Here is a 19967-nt window from a genome sequence, read left to right on the forward strand (position 1 = left end):
CAATGGGTTTTGGTCACCTCCCTGACCAAGGCCTCTCTCCCCCGATTGCTCAGTTTGGCCAGCCGGCCAGCTTTAGGAAGAGTCTTGGTGGTTCCAAACTTCTTCCATTTAAGAATGATGGAGGCCACTGTGTTCTTGGGCACCTTCAATGCTGCAGACATTTTGTGGTACCCTTCCCCTGATCTGTGCCTCGACACAATCCTGTCTCGGAGCTCTACGGACAATTCCTTCGACCTCATGGCTTGGTTTTTGCTCTGACATGCACAGTCAACTGTGGGACCTTATAAAGACAGGTGTGCGCCTTTCCAAATCATGTCCAATCAATTGAATTTACCACAGGTGGCCTCCAATCAAGTTGTAGAAACATCAAGGATTATCAATGGAAACAGGATGCACCGGAGCTCAATTTTGAGTCTCATAGCAAAGGGTCTGAATACTTATGTAAATAAGGTGTTTTTTATTTGTAATAAATTAGCAAAAATGTCTAAAAACCTGTTTTCGCTTTGTCATTATGGGGTATTGTGTGTAGATTGATGAGGATTTATTTTTATTTAATCCATTTTAGAATAAGGCTGTAACGTAACAAAATGTGGAAAAAGTCAAGGGGTCTGAATACTTTCCGAATGCACTGTGTAGTTGATTTGATTATAACAAGTAGGATGTGTTTATATATGGAAATATACACGTTTAAACATTTCGATCGATTGATAGGTCGACCAAGACAACTTATTTTAGTCGGGGACAGCCCTAATTCCATCATAGCACTGCTAGGGTTTTGCCTATGCAGTTCTACACCATCACTCTGCTCAAGAGCATCCACTCAATGACTAGAACGTGAACTAATGAAATGGCAAAGGGAGATAGAGGAAGTGAAAAGGAAAGGAGAGAGGATTGGAAATTACTAGGTCACTAGTAAGTAGGGGGAGTCTGTCATGGAGTTACCTGGTGTCGATGTCTGCTGCATTGATGGTGTTGAAGAGAAGCTCTGCCACCCCGACTCCCTCCACATTGATGAGGTGGGGCTGGAAAAGAGCCTCAGGGGCCTCGAACCGCTCCCCTCCCACCTTTATCATCCTGCCGTCGGGGAGCTAAGGACACAGAAAGGGGAACAACATTCACACAAGCATTTAGTTGACATCAAGACAGGACTGATGGCTTTCTTCATGCTAGAACACTGCTAGGGAAATCGGAAGGCAATGCTAGGCTAGAGATGGACAATAGACAATGTTTGGACACTGGCAACGTTTAGTAAAAGTCTCTCTCCCTCTGGTCAGATTGAGCCGGCTGACAGACAGGCCTTTTGCAGAGCGTGGCAGAACACTATGTGGGGGAGCATAAAGGGTCCATTGACGGCCCCAGTCTGGAGTCCAGAGGAGGAAACAGAAACCAGGTCAGCACGTTGTGTGGGAGTCTGGGCCGTACAGGAAATGATGTCACGCCCATGGAGGGGGGAGTTGTTTCTTCAACGCTACAGTACTGCTCTTGTTCCATCCTCTGTCCTCCGCCTCTCCAGGATTTGGGCAGGGAAACAGGGAGGTGCGCCGCCGCCCGCCCCACATATGGAAAATTCCGTCCACTCCCTCTTTACATCACAGGGACTCGCGGTTCCTTCGTGGTTCACCGCCAAACCCCTCCCGGCCATCGAACCCGGGTTGCTCAGGGATTTGTGCACGTGGTTGACTTGACTAAGTAACCTGGGGGCATCCAGAGCTTAGTTCAAGAGCTCCTCCCACACTAAATATGGCTTCTACTGTTCTAAAAATATAATCTGACCATCTGCATGATACATTATGTCCACAAGGAGGTAGTGTTACCATATAGCCGGTCCTCAAATACAGATGAATCCTTTTATTCTTGGTGTAGGATGGTGTCACCCTTACCAGGCAATACTTTAATAAGTAGAATCTGGTGGAGTGTTGGGGGTAATGCATTATAAAAGTAATGCAATTATGTAATCAGACATGAGACTGAAAGTGTAGGACTCGACCAGCATGATGACCGTGTAAGACTGTTACTGACCGTGTAGGACTCGACCAGCACGGTGGTCTCCAACGCCAGCTTCTGCTCCTGCTCGATGTTGTAGCCCACGTAGCACAGCTTCTCCTTCATCATGCGCACCGTCTCAAAGTCCGCCGAATGGTTGAAGGCGTAGCCCCTCAGCAACAGCAGCTGGATGATGGATAAAGGTCAGGGGTAAGGGATGGGTTTGATTGGTTTGCAGAGATCTCATAGTTGTAAAGGACTGCAAAATTCATTTTAAAAGTCTCCAATACACTTTAAATAGTCACCTTTCCTAATCTCTCCTCACAAATCTTGACGTGTAATAATGAACAGGTGTGGTTTACAGTCGACTGCTTTCCACTAGCAAGTCATCAGACATACTCATGAGGGAAATAAGCTTATCAAAGGCCCTGTCCGGGAATCAACCCCTAGTTAGTTCCCCCTAGGCTCTTGTGTAGATCTGAAAGAATTCGGCTAGATAGGTATAAATATATATGGTAGTAGCTCCAATGGGCAAGGTGCAATATCCATCATAGTGTGTTATTCAGTCTTCTCATATCTACACAAGTACATGCCTAGGGGCTAGGAGTTGTTTCTGGACAGGACATTTTAAGACCTGAGTCATGTGTGGGGAACGAGGGTGTACCTTGATGAGGTAGCGCGTGATATCCCGTCCTGCAATGTCCAGGCGTCGGGTCAGGTGGGGCAGGGAGAAGCCTTCGTACACGGGGCAGATGTGGGTGACACCATCACCAGAGTCCACCACCACGCCCGTCAGTAGACCTAAAAAACACATCAGTACCAACATCAGAATAGGGCCAGTGAGCAAACACATTTTCCAAAGCCCATATCAACATTATAGACCATTTCTGTCATTACTTGTTTGAAACGGAAAGCTTTTTATTAATTGTTATTACCGATTTCTTGGTGTCAAAGAGTTTTCCGTCAGAATATATTGGTTCAATATCAAACACATGCACAGGCCAATGAAAGGCCTATATCTTACAAATGTGCTGGCCAATGAAAGTCTAGTATAGAACAACAAGAAGTATACCGCTACCTATTCAACATTTACATTTTACATTTTAGTCATTTAGCAGACGCTCTTATCCAGAGCGACTTACAGTTAGTGAATACACATATACATATATATATATATATATATATATTTTTTTTATATACTGGCCCCCCGTGGGAAATGAACCCACAACCCTGGCGTTACAAACGCCATGCTCTATCAACTGAGCTACATCCCTGCCGGCCATTCCCTCCCCTACCCTGGACGACGCTGGCCAATTGTGCGCCGCCCATGAGTCTCCCGGTCGCGGCCGGCTGCGACAGAGCCTGGATTCGAACCAGGATCTCTAGTGGCACAGTTAGCACTGCGATGCAGTGCCTTAGACCACTGCGCCACTCAGGAGTTCAACTACGTGCTACTGCATATTCAACTCTCGGCCTGCCACTGAAAGGGTCACACATTAGCACAGCCTGTTTCATCCCGCAGCTGTGTTTATTTTTTCCAGAGAAAGACCTCGATGTTATAAATACAAACAGTACAGCACAAATGGAAGCGCTTTATTTTATGATACTAGGTATTTACTACTGTAGGAAAGGATGTGGTGTCAATGGGTACTTTCTGGTACTTAAAATAATTGGTAACTATCTGGTACCAAATACATTTTTTACATTTGTTTCCCAAAGAAACAAACAAGTAACTCATAGGTTATTATTGTGTAACTACTAACTAATAACCATTTAAAAATGGAAATACCTGGTAATTTCTGTATCGGAAAATAAAGTATAAGCCTAAAATAATTGTTGCTACCAGTGAATTACCGGGTTTAACCTCCTACATGTGTTCTGAAAGGTACTTTAACTTGCAATTCGTTGAGTGAAATCTCAGGTACCCAGTGCTCTCCACTGGGTATGGTGTCCTACCTTCCTTCTAGTGGCCTCATTTTGTTTTAAAGAACCTACCTTGAGCATAGAGTGTGAGCACAGCTTGGATGGCTATGTAAACCCCAGAGAACTGGTAGGTCTCAAACATCACCTAGGAAAGAGGTAGGGAGTGCGAGAGTATGTCACTGGAATGTATAGTCACTGCCAAAAGAAATCTGTGCATTTATAGTTAAACAGTAACTTAGCATCTTGCTTATACAAATTACCTTTGTTTTTGCACTGCTAGGAAAACAGCAACAAATCTAACCTCAACTTCCCCTCACAAGGAATAGACCTCCATGTTAATAAACCATTAATAACAGTGGCTCTGACTGACTCCCACTGAGGAGCTGGTCGCCAGGCAGCAGACCTGGGTTCAAATAGTATTTAAAATCTTTCAAATACTTTAGCTGTGGTTGATTGACCTTGCCGGGCGCAATGGAAGCAATGGAGTAGTCCCAAAAGTCCAACGTCCACCCATGTGAAACTCCAGACAGGCTCAATCAAACTAAGTGTTTGAAAGAGTGCAAATACTTGTTGAACCCAGGTCTGCCAGGCAGCACTGCTGCCTTAGTCACAATGACTGGCAAGTTGCAACTCCAAGATAAACCTCCTTAGCGGGAGCGCTAGTGCCTCCTCAGCACAGAGCATCCCTGTTATGACCAGGGGCGGCCTGTTCAATAGGGCGATATGGGCGACGCACTGCCAAACGGGAAAAGGAAGGGATTTTTTTTCTAATCAATTATATCACGGCAACAGTAGTTATCAGTGTTGTAATCTATACGTCTGATCTGCCACAGTGCCACACTGCCACTAAATGTCGAATCAGGCTAAAGTCGTGCTTCAAATGGCTCCCCCCCCTTTTGGGGCGATTTCAGTCAGGTTGAAAATCGCCCAGAAGTCTGTAATAGACTCCCATGTAAAATCTATTTTTTCAAATTTCAGAGCCTTCAATACAATCTCAATGGGTGTCTGTGGGCTTGCACTTACGCGCTTTCGTCATACGTTACGTAACCATGAACGTAACTGAGAAAAGAGTGGATTGTTTGAAAGAAGTTCCTTTTGTCGGCGAACAAATGGAGATAAATTGGCAACGAAACAATTAGGACCTCCCAGACCAAATTTAATAATTCAACAGGTTTCTACTAAAGGCGGAAAGTCCTACACCCGAGGATTTTCCAAAAATTGGTACTGAACGAAAAAGACATTGCCACTCACTCAACTGGATGACGAGGGATACAGGCTAGCTGTCCGCCGCCACAACGATGAGGTTAGTGTTGATAATCACAAGTTTACTGGATGTGGATATGGTGTAATAAAGGCAGTTTATTCAGAGGTAAATATATCTGGAATCGCGTTCACGGACCCGTTCGACAAACTCTTAGGGAGCTATAAATTAAGCCCCATTACTTACCATATCAGATAAGAGAAATTGCTGCAGCTACATATATTTTACATCCTGGCCCTACATAGTTCACTATTTGCATCACTTACCAAAATATTACATGTGGTCATATATGCTTGGAAAGTGGAGATGCCATAGAACGTAAAAAAAGTAAACATTGCTGGAGACACATTGCCGTTTTGGAGAAGACATCGCGTTTGCTAGCGAAGAGATTTGTTGTGGCAAATGAACTTGGGCTGGGAATTGCCAGGAACCTCACGATAAGATATATGCATCAGCATTGCGAGTCTCATGATTCTATACAGTATTGCGATTCGATACTGTGATTTTATTGCGCACCATATGTCTGTTGCAGAGGGATCAGAAAGCCATGAGAACGAGTTTTGATCAGTCATGGAAATAAAAGTGCTGAAAACAAATTTGCTCCCAATGTGAAAAGATTGAGAACAAGCTATGAAGGAACAATAATGGTGTTTTGGTGCAGGTACAGCCAACTAGCGCTAAAATATTGCGATATTGTCAATACAGTATATCGTAAAGTATCACTATGTAACTCGATTTCTTTCACCCCAATCCCTCAAATTAACGGTAAATAACTGAATTGTTTGCCCCACATTTAGCTAAGATGATTAGCTAGCCAGCTAAAATGTTTTATTTAGTTAGCAGTCGCATCTACAATAGTTTACTGTCAATAACATGTCTCCAAAAATGACGTGGTGTCTCCAATTGTGTTGACATTTTACAATTGCAATGCGCATCCATGAGTATCCACTTTCTGTAGCTCAGCTGGTAGAGCATGGTGCTTGTAACGCCAAGGTAGTGGGTTCGATCCCCGGGACCACCCATACACAAAAATGTATGCACGCATGACTGTAAGTCGCTTTGGATAAAAGCGTCTGCTAAATGGCATATTATTATTATTTTATTATTATTATTATCTGAAGAGAGCCCCGAAACATTGTGTGCAGACATTTTATGCAATAAATGAAGTAGGTTCAATCTAGTAGTTCTGATCTTCTGATTGGTCCTGATGAGTTGGGCGAGGTCCCCTGCAGGCTACTGTCACTGTTGCATTGGCTCTGAGTCGGGTTCTCTGTCTTCAAATGTTCAGCCTAAGAGAGGGATTTTTTGTGTGTGTGTGTGTGTGTGTGTTTAACAGTGATGATGTGTGTGTGTGTGTGTGTGTTTAACAGTGATGATGTGTGTGTGTGTGTGTTTGTGTGTGTGTGTGTCCTCAGAGCAAGAACTTCGTGAGTTGGAAGAACTGAGAGGCCTATGGCGTGGGTGTTGTCCTTGGCCACCTGCTGACAAGGCTGACAAGATAGGACCCTTTTGTCCATTGTTATTGGATAGGAACAGAACTTATAACCAGCTCCTGACCTAAATAGATCTTAGCACAACATTTTACTCAACATATCATATTCCATATTCACTATAACAAATATATTTACTACGACATTAGCAAGAACCGCCCACATCCTCAGCCGGCTAATCCAGTGTGTGAAGTTTTGCGGAGTGTTTGAGTTAGCTTTGCAGGCAAAGATGAAACTGAGGGCTCCACCAACCCTGGTAAGCCAACACTTTTGAGATCAGTCAATAAATGCTTCTGGTATTGACTTATATGCTGCCCCTGTCTTCATGTTGTTGCTGGACATATCTTTTTTTAAATGTGTGTAGGTCACCTAAATCATCAGAAAAATTGCCCCTCCTGAGAATTTTTTCAGGAGCCGCCACTGGTTATGACTGATGAATCATTTAAAAAGGCCTTATAAAAGGCCTTACAGGAGATCTCCTCCAGCCGTTCCGGGTACACTCCAGAATACACACACACACACACACACACACTTTCAAAACTAAAGCATGTTAATGAAATTGTCCTCTGAAAAAGGATTTGGTAGTTGTGGGTTAACAAAACGCACCTCAATGATCTTCTCGCGGTTCTTGGTTGGGTTCATGGGCGGCTCGGTGAGCAGGATCTTGCAGTTGCGCGAGTCGATGTTGAGCTTTCCGGGACCAAAGGTGTAGTCCCACAGGTGCTTCATGTCATCCCAGTTCCTCACGATGCCGTTCTCCATGGGGTAGTTCACCTCCAGCATGGAGCGCAGCTCGCTCGCCTCATCCCCCACCATCAGGTCCTGGGGAGGGAGGGGATAAAGATCCAAGTGTATCAGACTAGGGTCAAAACCAGGGCGTGACTTTTGAAATGAACCCGCCGTTTTGGAGGGACCCCAATAGTGCAGTAGCCATTGAATATTACTGCAGTGTCCTCCATCCAAGTCATTGATGTACCACAGCAACAAACTGACTCTCAGTGCGGACTGACCACAGCTATACAACAACAAAGGAGGCTGGATAGATCTGGGTTAGAAGGTAACATAAGGACATGCACCATCTTAAAATACACTACCGAACCAACTTGAAGAACTTCCCTAAAATGAAATTTGCATGCCACAAAACCAAGGGAGGTGTTGGCCAAGGTTAAACAAGTCAAGCATCACGTATTATAGTTGTAGTCAACATCTAGTCATTCTGCGGGCACATTGCTTTTAGTGATCAGACTTCAGTACTGCTCCACAGCATTGCTCCAGAGAGGTAGAGAAGGACACATTAGATAGAGATTCCAGCCATGCAGTCAGAGCACACTTAGTAAAATGGAATCCATTTGGTTAATTGGGCAGATCCTATTGAAAATGTCTATAACCTACAGTATAGGCAAACTCAGAATAGCTCTGACTGTCTACCACCCAACAAACAGGTCATTCATATTGGCAGAGAACTGCATGGGAAAACTCATGCTCAATGTGGTAGTTTCTTATGCTATGAGGAGCAGGCTTGCAGGTTTATTTTAACATGAGAAGCCACAGCAGACATGTTCCCCTTCTCATGATTTTCTCTGCTAAACGCATGATGATATCTCTACTATTGATATCACGGTTTCCTTCTGCAGCTGCTTGTATGTACACAAGACCATGAATGTCTGTGTGTTTTCAGACCACTGTATTTAACATGTTGATTTAAAAAAGGGAAAAAAGAAAGCCGGAACACCATTTCATCACAGAAAACTGGGGAAAGAGTAGTAGAGGGGGAATGAGGAAGCAATGCCAAACAATTGACAGATCTCTCAGAAAGAAAAAGAAAACAACCACTCTTGTCGATGACGAGCGCAGCCATTCCACTGTCCGAGCAGACAGCAGGGGCCCATGAAACTGCAAACATACACACTTACCATCTTTCTGTTATTCTACCTCAACAGGAGAGAAGGAGGAGAGGTGGGAGGAAGAGAGGGATGAAGCAGAGGGTCAGAAGATAGAACAGAGAGAGAGGAGGACAGAGGAGCCAAGGTCAGAGGTGAATCAGTGTGTCCTTCAAAAACCATTGCCGACGCCCACCCATCCGCTCATATAATGCTGCAATGTTATCAATGGGAATTGTTAATGTATAACGCCCTGATAACAAGACTAGGTGCGACATCTAGACTAAATCAACAAATCATGTTCTGCGTCCCAAATGGCACCCTATTCCCTATGCAGTGCACTACTTTTGATCAGGGCCCATAGGGTTCAAAGTAGTGCACTATAGTGCATTTGGGACTCAGCCAGCCATGGTAAAGATTAGCCTCTTGTTTCCCATAGGGACCAGTGTGTTGGATTGTTGGATTTCCAGAGGACACTCAATGGAGGAAATACTTTTTTTAAACTCTCAAATACTGTGAGAAACTAAACTCAAAGGGCCGGTTTCCAAAATACAGATTAAGGCTAGTCCTGGACTAAAGCATGGTCATAATATGAGAATCTCCATTGAAATAGCTTCCTTGTCCAGGATAAGTGTCAGGAAAATTGCTCAAACAAGTTCACAGTGGAGGGACTAAGCACAATATAATCTAACAAAGTAGTGTAAATCAAGAAATGTGCACCATTCTCCAGGTAGGTTTCTTCTGAAAAAGAAAAAAACTTAGAACCATGGTCTACTCCACAAGTCATTGCAGTCATTTCAGGACTTCCCTAAATCTCCACAAAAAAGAAAACGTCATATTCATGAGGGCTATGAAGAAGTTAGCCTAGCGGTTAATACTGTTGGGCCAGTAACCAAAAGGTCGCTGGTTTGAATCCCCGAGCCGGCAAGGTGGGGGAAAAATGCTGTTCGGCCCTTGAGCAAGGCAGTTAACACCCCCCCCCCACCCCCGATGACGTCGATTAAGGCAGCCCCCGCACCTCTCTGATTCAGAGGGGGTTAAAAGCAGAAGACACATTTTGGTTGAATGCATTCAATTGTACAGCTGACTAGGTATCCCCTTTCCCCAGATGATAGGTACAAATGACAAAACAGGACCCATATTACAATATATTCTGTATTACACTCAACACACATACTAATACCTATTTCAGACAGAATTCACGGTATGTTAACTGTTGGAAAAAAATATGCAATGTTTATATGACCCCCTTTCAAAACAGGTTATTACCACTTTCTTTAGTAAATAATAAATACATGTTTTTGTCTAGATATCAAAGGGATCTAACACTCCTGTAAAGTAATCGAGTGAGGTTACCTTGATCTCAATGTTTCCCACTTTAGCTGTGGAGCGAATGATTGGCCTGCCAACCAACGCAGGGAAAATGTGCTCTGGGAAGTTGGAGCCTGCATAGCCGCACTTCACAAACTGGGATTAAAAGGGAGACAAAGGCAGGGTCAGTGACAAACATTATTTTTTGCAAGTTGTTCATAGCACACAGAATGACAAAAAAAATGAATATAGATAAATAGGCCTATAGCCAAATACTAGAAATCTGATCAAAGTAGTTAGCCCAGACTCCATTAAAAGAAAACCTTTTAGCCCAATAACTCTGACATAACCTAGCCCGATCGATAATGCAGTAATGCACTTCACTTGTCTTGTTTATTAGCCAGAAGTTACAGCCTTCTGTACTTTCTCTGAGTCACATGGTGCTTTTTGAGTTGCCCCTAGGTACAGATCTAGGATCAGCTTGCCCTCCCCAAATCCTAACCATTAGTGGGGGAAATGCAAAACTGACAAAAGACCAGCATCTGGGGGCAACTCCACCCTACTTTGTTTGTGAACACTCTCAGAGGGGTTACAGAGAAAGTTACAGCATTGGTAGTGTTATCATCCCACAATCACTACCTGATGTGCCTGACCTGCAGCATGCTTAGGAAGTTATGGGTTTTCTACGTAACCTAGGGAATTTCATTCAAACCTGTTAGGTTGTACTAGGCTTTTGCTTCAAGGAATAGCCTAGCGCTTGAATCGATAGAAGCACTTTTCCATGCATGTTTAACATCCATTGGGCTTTCTTTAGGCCTACATAATGATTAATTACATAATCTTCCTTCTTTCACCTACGTTACATTACATACAGTGCCTTCGGAAAGAATTCAGACCCCTTGACTTTCACATTTTGTTAGGTTACAGCTTCATTCTAAAATTGATTGTCCCCCCCCCACACCCCCAATCTACACACAATACCCCATAATGACAAAGCAAAAACGCGTTTTTAGAAATGTTTGCTAATTTAAATAAATATAATAATGAAATATCACATTTACATAAGTATTCAGACCCTTTAACTCAGTACTTTGTTGAAGCACCTTTGGCAGCGATTACAGCCTCAAGTCTTCTCTGCAGATCCTCTCAAGCTCTGTCAGGTTGGATGGAGAGCGTTGCTGCACAGCTATTTTCAGATCTCTCCAGAGATGTTCGATTAGGTTGAAGTCCGGGCTCTGGCTGGGCCACTCAAGGACATTGAGACTTGTCCCGAAGCCACTCCTGCGCTGTCTTGGCTGTGTGCTTAGGGTTATTGTCCTGTTGGAAGGTGAACCTTCGCCCCAGTCTGAGGTCCTGAGTGCTCTGGAGCATCAAGGATCTCTCTGTACTTTGCTCCATTCATCTTTGCCTCAATCCTGACTAGTCTCCCAGTCTCTGCCGCTGAAAAACATCCCCACAGCATGATGCTGCCACCACCACGCTTCACCATAGGGATGGTGTCAGGTTTCCTCCAGACGTGACGCTTGGCATTCAGGCCAAAGAGTTCAATCTTGGTTTCATCAGACCAGAGAATCTTGTATCTCATGGTATGAGAGCCTTTAGGTGCCTTTTGGCAAACTCCAAGCGGGCTGTCATGTGCCTTTTACTGAGGAGTGGCTTCCGTCTGGCCACTCAACATAAAGGCCTGATTGGTGGAGTGCTGCAGAGATTGTTGTCCTTCTGGAAGGTTCTCCCATCTCCACAGAGGATCTCTAGAGCTCTGTCAGAGTGACCATCAGGTTCTTGGTCACCTCCCTGACCAAGGCCCTTCTCCGGGTGGTCAAACTGAGCAATCTTCTTCCATTTAAGAATGATGGAGGCCATTGTGTTCATGGGGACCTTCAATGCTGCAGACATTTTTTAGTACCCTTTCCCAGATCTGTGCCTTGACACAATCCTGTCTCGGCGCGCTACAGACAATTCCTTCGACCTCATGGCCTGGTTTTTGCTCTGACATGCACTGTCAACTGTGGGACCTTATATAGACCGGTGTGTGCCTTTGCAGATCATGTCCAATCAATTGAATTTACCACAGGTGTTTCTACAATCAAGTTGTAGAAACATCTCAAGGATGATGATCAATGGAAACAGGATGCACCTGAACTCAATTGAGTCTCATAGCAAAGGGTCTGAATACTTATGTAAATTAGGTATTTCTGTTTTACATTATTAATACATTTGCAAAAATGTATAAAAAACAGTAGTTGCTTTGTGATTATGGGGTACTGTCAGTAGATTGCTGATTATTTTTTATTTATTTAATACATTTTAGAATAAGGCTGTAATGTAACAAAATGTGGAAAAAGTGAAGGGGTCTGAATACTTTCCGAAGGCACTGTAAATGATCTTCTCATTCTCAACCTTCCGGTAAGAAGAATCAAATAAGTGTATAACATGCATCATCAAGTAGACATTACATCATCAGCTCAGAGGGGAAGGGGTTACTCAAAGACAAGAATTAAGACAGAAGGTAGACTACAGTGTACAGCGTGTCCCATTTACACTCACCGAGCTATGAATAGCTATCAGGGTGTTTTATTCGAAGTGTGAACAAAGGCTGTAAGCAGCATTGTTTATTTGTGGTAGGTAGCTGGAGAGTGACTGATTCAGCTAACCACTGAATGGAACATGGCTAAAAAAAAATTTAGACAGCATAGATAGTATTTAAGGTAAAATGGTGGAGGTGAAAACAGCGTAAATTTATTGTAATATATTTGTCCATTTCAACCGGATGACTCATGTTTACAAATATATTTTACAAGAGAGTTGCAATAGATCTGATAACTCCTTACATGGAAGAATGGTTTCTGACTTCCTCACTGTACAAGAATGAGGCATGCGCATTATCTACTGCTCGAGACAAGTTTAGTTGGTTAACTTGCCTTGTTCAACAGTTCATAGCAATACTTTAATTGTAATACTTGTTTGTTGCTGCCTGGTTTAGTAAAACTATATGCACATATCCTCATCCAATTATGCAACAATGTAGCAGTGTAAAAAACTTGCTACAAGTTTGAAGAGGTTTCGTTGAGGGCGGGGCTACATATGCTGGATCATCTTTCTTTGTGAACAACACCAAACTGTATCTAAACATTTGGAGTTACTGAATAAAAAGCAACAGATCACCTCTTTTCCTTGCCCAATTCATTGCAATTAAAAATGATGCTGGCAAGTTCTTACAGAGAGCCCTCATCTTGTTAGTTTGAGCTAACAATCAAATTGAAGCAAGGGATGGAAATGCAGGGTAATGCTGTCTGATGAAGAAATAGTTGATGTAGCTAAATGTGGCAGAACACGAGATTTAAGTTATCTCTGGAGCATGTTATAAAACCGCGATTTGTAACGTTGAATGCTAGCTATTGAGCTTGCTGGCCAGCCGCCTAACTAGCTCGAGACGATTCGAGTTCGCAATGTCAGCACGAGCAGCCGACAACTGCGATAACAATATTTATGTCTACTCCCACTGATTCACGAATTCTAGTAAACAATCGGTACACTAAACATTCCACCGACCGGTGTGAACCTTGCCACCTCTAATTGACAGATGCACCAACCTCAATGAATGCATAACTAATTGACAAGCTGACAGACACATTCCTTTGACTAGCCACCCAGACCGTGGCTACACTAGCTAGCAATGAAGCGAGCTACTTCCTGTTCCTCCCCATCTCGTCTCCTCTGCCAAAATGCACAGCACAAAAGCCGGAACGCTCATAATTTGACGATAGAACACGGTCTGTTTGTAAACTTACCCCGGTCCCATTGTCGCAAACCACCACTTTCCTTCCCTGGCTGTCCATTTTCTCGGAATACAGAAACCAGCAGCCCGCCTTTGCACAACTTTCTTCGTCAAGGCGGAAAACACCACCCCGGCTCTAGCAAAGGGATTCTTCCGGAATGTATGACACATGCCCATATTAGACCCACACCTATCATGGTAGAGATAGAAAGAAATTCAGCCAATTACATATGGCAACGCCTTTCCATTCACGTTTCTATTCGACAATCACAATGATTGACAGTGTTGTGTCAATCAGAATGTTGAAATATCCATAATGCAAGCTTTATCAATAAATGTAGGTGGTGGCCTGCGGGGCCAACGCCGAAAACAGTGAAGTTAATCGATCTACGTCGAGAGAGGAGCAGAGGTTTTTTTTTTTATATGACAATGAAATATTCTTATGATTACTGTAAAATGTGTTGGTAAATCTTGCACATTTTCTCAGAAAAAGTACATTTCAACTATAAAGAATGATAGAGGCCTCTAGTGGCCAACTTCATTAGCTGATCCCTCCTGGTGACAATGTTGGAGTCATGTCCAACCGGGTCATGAGGGATCCGAGAATGGTGCTACAATGGATAGCTGCTATTTTATGGGCTCCTGACCAATTCTGCTATTTTTTAATTTATTTTTTCGCTGATCATAATGTTTCCGCCATCGTTTCCTATTACCAAAAAGAGCTTCTGGACATCAGAACAGCGATATCACTAACCTCGATTTGGATGAAGATTTCTACTTCAACGAGTCAGAGACGCAGGACATACTGCTCAACCGAACCAGGCCCTAATCCCTGAGACTTGTAAAATAAAAAAAATGATCTAGAGAGGCCGACTTGCAGGCACCCTGACGAAACTATGTTGGCGAGTACATAAACCGCCTCTACCCTCCATTCTATTGGCGAACGTACAATCACTGGAGAACAAACTAGACGAGCTCCGTTGAGTTAATTATTTTATTTATTTATTATTTTTACAGGGCCAGTGCACATTAATCAACGTTTCAGTAAAAGTGGCGGTTTTAGCCAGCCGGCTAATTTTCAACCGCAGTTAGTTCGAGACTAACCTATCAAATGTTGCCATGGATTACAGGCAACATTTGCTCTGAGCTAAAGGCTAGAGCTGCCGCTTTCAAGGATCTGGACACTAATCCAGACACTAGTAAGAAATCCCGCTACGACCTCCGACGAACCATGAAACAGGCAAAGTGTCAATACAGGACAAAGATCGGATCCTACTACACCAGCTCTAACGCTTGTCAGATGTGGCAGGGCTTGCAAACTATCACGGATTACAAAGCAAAACCCAGCCGCGAGCTGCCCAGTGACGCGAGCCTACCTGACGAGCTAAATGCCTTCGCTCCTAGGCAAGCGACACTGACCCATGCATGAGAGCACCAGCTGTTCCAGACGACTGTGTGATCACGCTCTCCATAGCCGATGTGAGTAAGACCTTTAAACAGGTTAACGTTCACAAGGCCACAGGACCAGACGGGTTACCAGGACGCGTACTCAGAGAATGCTCTGACCAGCTGGCAGGTGTCTTCGCTGACATTTTCAACCTCTCCCTGACCCAGTCCGTAATACCTACATGTTTCAAGCAGACCACCATAGTCCCTGTGCCCAAGAATGCCAAGTTAAACTGTCTAAATGACAATCGCCCCGTAGCACTCACATCTGTAGCCATGAAATGCTTTGAAAGGCTGGTCATGGCTCACATCAACACCATCATCCCATACACCCTGGACCCACTACAATTCGCATACCACCCCAACAGATCCACAGATGTCACAATCTCTATTGCACTCCATACTACCCTCTTCCACCTGGACAAGTGGAACACCTATGTGAGAATGCTGTTCATTGACTACAGCTCAACGTTCAACACCATAGTGCCAGCCAAGCTCATCACTAAGCTAAGGACCCTGGGACTGAACACCTTCTGCAACTGGATGTTGGACTTCCTGATGGGCCGCCCCCAGGTGGCGAGGATAGTCAACAACACATCCGCCACGCTGACCCTCAACACGGTGGCCCCTCAGGGGTTAGTGCTTAGTCCCATCCTGTACTCCACATTCACCCATGACTGCGTGGCCGCGCACGACTCCAACACCATCATTAAGTTTGCTGACGACACGACGGTGGTGGGCCTGATCACCGACGATGATGATACAGTCTATAGGGACGAGGTCAGAGACGTGGCAGTGTGGTGCCAGATCAACAACCTCTCCCTCAACGTCAGCAAGACAAAGGAGCTGATCGTGGACTACAAGAAACGGATGGCCGAGCACGCCCCCATTCACATCGACGGGCTGTAGTGGAGCGGGTCGAGAGCTTCACGTTCCTCGGTGTCCACATCACTAAGGATCTATCATGGTCCACACACACCAACACAGTCAAATATCCTTTTGATTTTTTAAAATTATTATCTGTTTTTCCATGTATGAGCAGTAAGGCCAAATAATAATAATATATTTATTTGTTTTATCCCCCCAGCTTAAACTCTAGCTAGTGTGTTAAGAGTAACTAACGTTAGCTCCCAAAGACTGAAATAAGATAAACATCAGCTTTCGAGTTCACTTGAAATATGCAGCATGCAATACGAATGGTCTTGTTCATATGAACTCCGTTGACCTTTTAGCCAATTTATTGAAAGCTCGCCAATGTTACAGTTGACTAGCCGAGCCAGCTAAATATTGTAATAGTCATGAGAGCACCAGCTGTTCCGGATGACTATGTGATCACGCTCTCCGTAGCCGATGTGAGTAAGACTTTTAAGCAGGTCAACATTCACAATGCCGCAGGGCCAGACGGATTACCAGGACGTGTACTCCGAGCATGTGCTGACCAACTGGCAAGTGTCTTCACTGACATTTTCAATATGTCCCTGACTGAGTCTGTAATACCAACATGTTTCAAGCAGACCACCATAGTCCCCGTGCCCAAGGACACTAAGATAACCTGCCTAAATGACTACCTGTAGCCATGAAGTCCTTTGAAAGGCTGGTCATGGCTCACATCAACACCATTATCCCAGAAACCCTAGACCCACTCCAATTTGCATACCGCCCCAACAGATCCACAGATGATGCAATCTCTATTGCACTCCACACTGCCCTTTCCCACCTGGACAAGAGGTACACCTACGTGAGAATGCTATTCATTGACTACAGCTCAGCATTCAACACCATAGTGCCCTCAAAGCTCATCACTAAGCTAGGGATCCTGGGACTAAACACCTCCCTCTGCAACTGGATCCTGGACTTCCTGACGGGCCGCCCCCCAGGTGGTAAGGGTAGGTAACAACACATCTGCCACACTGATCCTCAACACGGGGCCCCTCAGGGGTGCGTGCTCAGTCCCCTCCTGTACTCCCTGTTCACCCATGACTGCATGGCCAGGCACGACTCCAACACCATCATTAAGTTTGCAGACGACACAACAGTGGTAGGCCTGATCACCGACAACGATGAGACAGCCTATAGGGAGGAGGTCAGAGACCTGGCCGTGTGGTGCCAGGATAACAAGGACTGAGCACGCCCCCATTCTCATCGACGGGGCTGTAGTGGAACAGGTTGAGAGCTTCAAGTTCCTTGGTGTCCACATCACCAACGAACTATCATGGTCCAAACACACCAAGACAGTCGTGAAGAGGGCACGAGAAAGCCTATTCCCCCTCAGGAGACTGAAAAGATTTGGCATGGGTCCTCAGATCCTTAAAACATTTATACAGCTGCACCATCGAGAGCATCCTGACTGGTTGCATCACCGCCTGGTATGGCAACTGCTTGGCCTCCGACCGCAAGGCACTACAGAGGGTAGTGTGTACGGCCCAGTACATCACTGGGGCCAAGCTTCCTGCCATCCAGGACCTCTATACCAGGCGGTGTCAGAGGAAGGCCCTCAAAATTGTCAAAGACTCCAGCCACCCTAGTCATAGACTGTTCTCTCTGCTACCGCACGGCAAGTGGTACCGGAGTGCCAAGTCTAGGTCCAAAAGACTTCTCAACAGCTTCTACCCCCAAGCCATAAGACTCCTGAACAGCTAATCATGGCTACCCGGACTATTTGCACTGCCCCCCCCACCCCCACCCCCACCCCATCTTTTTACACTGCTGCTACTCTGTTAATTATTTATGCATAGTCACTTTAACTCTACCCACATGTACATACTACTTCAACTACCTCAACTAGCCGGTGCCCCCGCACATTGACTCTGCACCGGTACCCCCCTGTATATTTAGCCTCCCTACTGTTATTTTATTTTACTTCTGCTCTTTTTTTTCTCAACACTTTTTTTGTTGTTGTTTTATTTTACTTTTTTATTAGAAATAAATGCACTGTTGGTTAATGGCTGTAAGTAAGCATTTCACTGTAATGTCTGCACCTGTTGTATTCGGCGCATGTGGCCAATAAAATTTTATTTGATGTGCCTGCTCAGGAAGCTAGTGTTTCGTTAGCTATCTCTGTCTGTTTTAGCATGATTGTCTCATTTCAAGTAACTTGCTGCAGGGTAAAGAAACATTAAATCATATTATTTGCATAGAAACCCAAATAAAAGCATGTAGATAGGAAGATGTGTGTCATGTATGCTAGAATGGAGGTTTAACAATGACAGCTGCATATATGCATATTAACCAATACATAAGGCATAGCCTACACATATAGAACACCTTGCAATACAATCTTCTCTAAAAACAGTTGTACAATGTGCTCTGAAATACGATAACCAGTTTGATTTCTAAATCAGATTAGTTCTCAAATAGCAGCTGCCCAATGCCATGGTGGGCATGCAAAATGTTGGATGCATTGGAATTGAAGGTATGGAGAATGATAAAGAGTCTGTAGGATTATAGAAAAAGCAGTTGGGAAATGAATGTTTGAGTTTCAAATACTAAATATTCAGTGAATGTGAGTATATGTAGGTGATTTAAATTATTAACTTTCCTACTAACCTTCTAAAAGTTGACGGTGTCAAAATCTTCCCAATCCATTCATTATTCTACTAACTATGACCGAGTGTGAGACATGTTTCCCATAATGTACATCATGCATATACTGTACATTGGAACAGAGAACTCCATCACAAATAGTGTTTCACCATTTATTGAGTACGGAGACAAATAGCAAAGGTGTCTCAGGCAGTATTTGAAGTATCTAAATATAGTGTAACCTACCAATCAATGTATATCAAGTGCCATGGAGGGCACAATCTTACAATGTTGTAGTCCATAAATGAGAGCTTTACTATCTATGCCAAATGATTGGGCCTCAGATGGAGACTGTAGAACTGTAATCAATGCATGCTTCAGTATTCCCCCTTCTCTCTTGGATCATTTGTGTGCCCAGGCCCCATAGGCATGTCGAAAGGATCCCAATGTAGCTGACCGATGTCGAGAGAGACAAGTGCCTTAGCAGAATGCAATCTAAAGCTTTTGTGGCCCAGAGACGAGAACTTTACCATCTATGGCAGAAGCCCGGGCTCCTGACAGGGATAATAGAATTCTCACCACTGCATGTTACAATAGTAAAATAATCTGGTTTGTCACCTGTTAAACTACATTGAATTTAGTATTTCAGATGCTAAAACAAGCACTTGTATCTGTAGTTGGTGTTCTTCAACTCTAAAATGCACTAGACTGTGTAACAGGCAAAAGCATATGTAGTCCCAATGTCTAAATAGTGACGGCAGGGTTAGTTCAAACTGCAGGACTTGGTGAATAGATCATGGGAGACAAATGTGAGTGACAGTAATGAATAAAGATGCTCGAACAAGCACGTGTATCTGTAGTGGCTGTTATTCAACTCTAAAATCACTAGACTGTGTAAGACAAAATCCACAAAGAAAAGACAACAGGCAAATGCACGTGGTCCTAATGTCTAAATTGTGACAGAGGGGCTAGTTCAAACTGCAGTAGGATGGTTCTCCTCACAGGTGAGTGAATCAGTCCATGCTGCACTTGGTTGATCTCTGGGAGCAGGACATCCTGACAGTCTGAGGCAGGGTGCTCTGCAATCATCCTACTCCAACTATTGACAGGGATAATGTGGCATTTTTTATTTGTCAGTAATGAAATTAGTGGGTCCTGCCTTGATGACTGTATTAGCTTTGTCCAATAGACTTTTGTAGTCTTAAATTACTTGGAATAAACGGATAGCTAAAACGCTCCTTATCCCGGAATGACATGCTAGCTAGTGATAATGGGAAAGGGGGATACCTAGTCAGTTGTACAACTGAATGCATTGAACTGAAATGTGTCTTCCGCATTTAACCCCATAAAGCTATCTGCTCCTGCTAGCAACA

At 44.0% G+C, this 19967-nt stretch overlaps 1 protein-coding gene across 1 annotated transcript; it reads right to left on the minus strand.

Moving 5' to 3' along the window:
* Nucleotides 1-922: 922 nt before the first annotated feature.
* LOC121533184 (actin-related protein 2-A) lies at nt 923-13781 on the minus strand. Its single transcript, XM_045220635.1, has 7 exons — nt 13640-13781; nt 9894-10004; nt 7264-7479; nt 3979-4051; nt 2648-2784; nt 2020-2169; nt 923-1088 (listed from the first exon to the last, which is right to left on the minus strand). Exons 1-7 carry the CDS (start codon nt 13685-13687, stop codon nt 939-941), a joined length of 885 nt encoding a protein of 294 aa, XP_045076570.1. The 5' UTR covers nt 13688-13781; the 3' UTR covers nt 923-938.
* Nucleotides 13782-19967: the final 6186 nt, after the last annotated feature.

This window comes from Coregonus clupeaformis, unplaced genomic scaffold (assembly GCF_020615455.1).
Source record: "Coregonus clupeaformis isolate EN_2021a unplaced genomic scaffold, ASM2061545v1 scaf4667, whole genome shotgun sequence".
In the NCBI taxonomy this organism is placed as follows: Eukaryota; Metazoa; Chordata; class Actinopteri; order Salmoniformes; family Salmonidae; genus Coregonus; species Coregonus clupeaformis.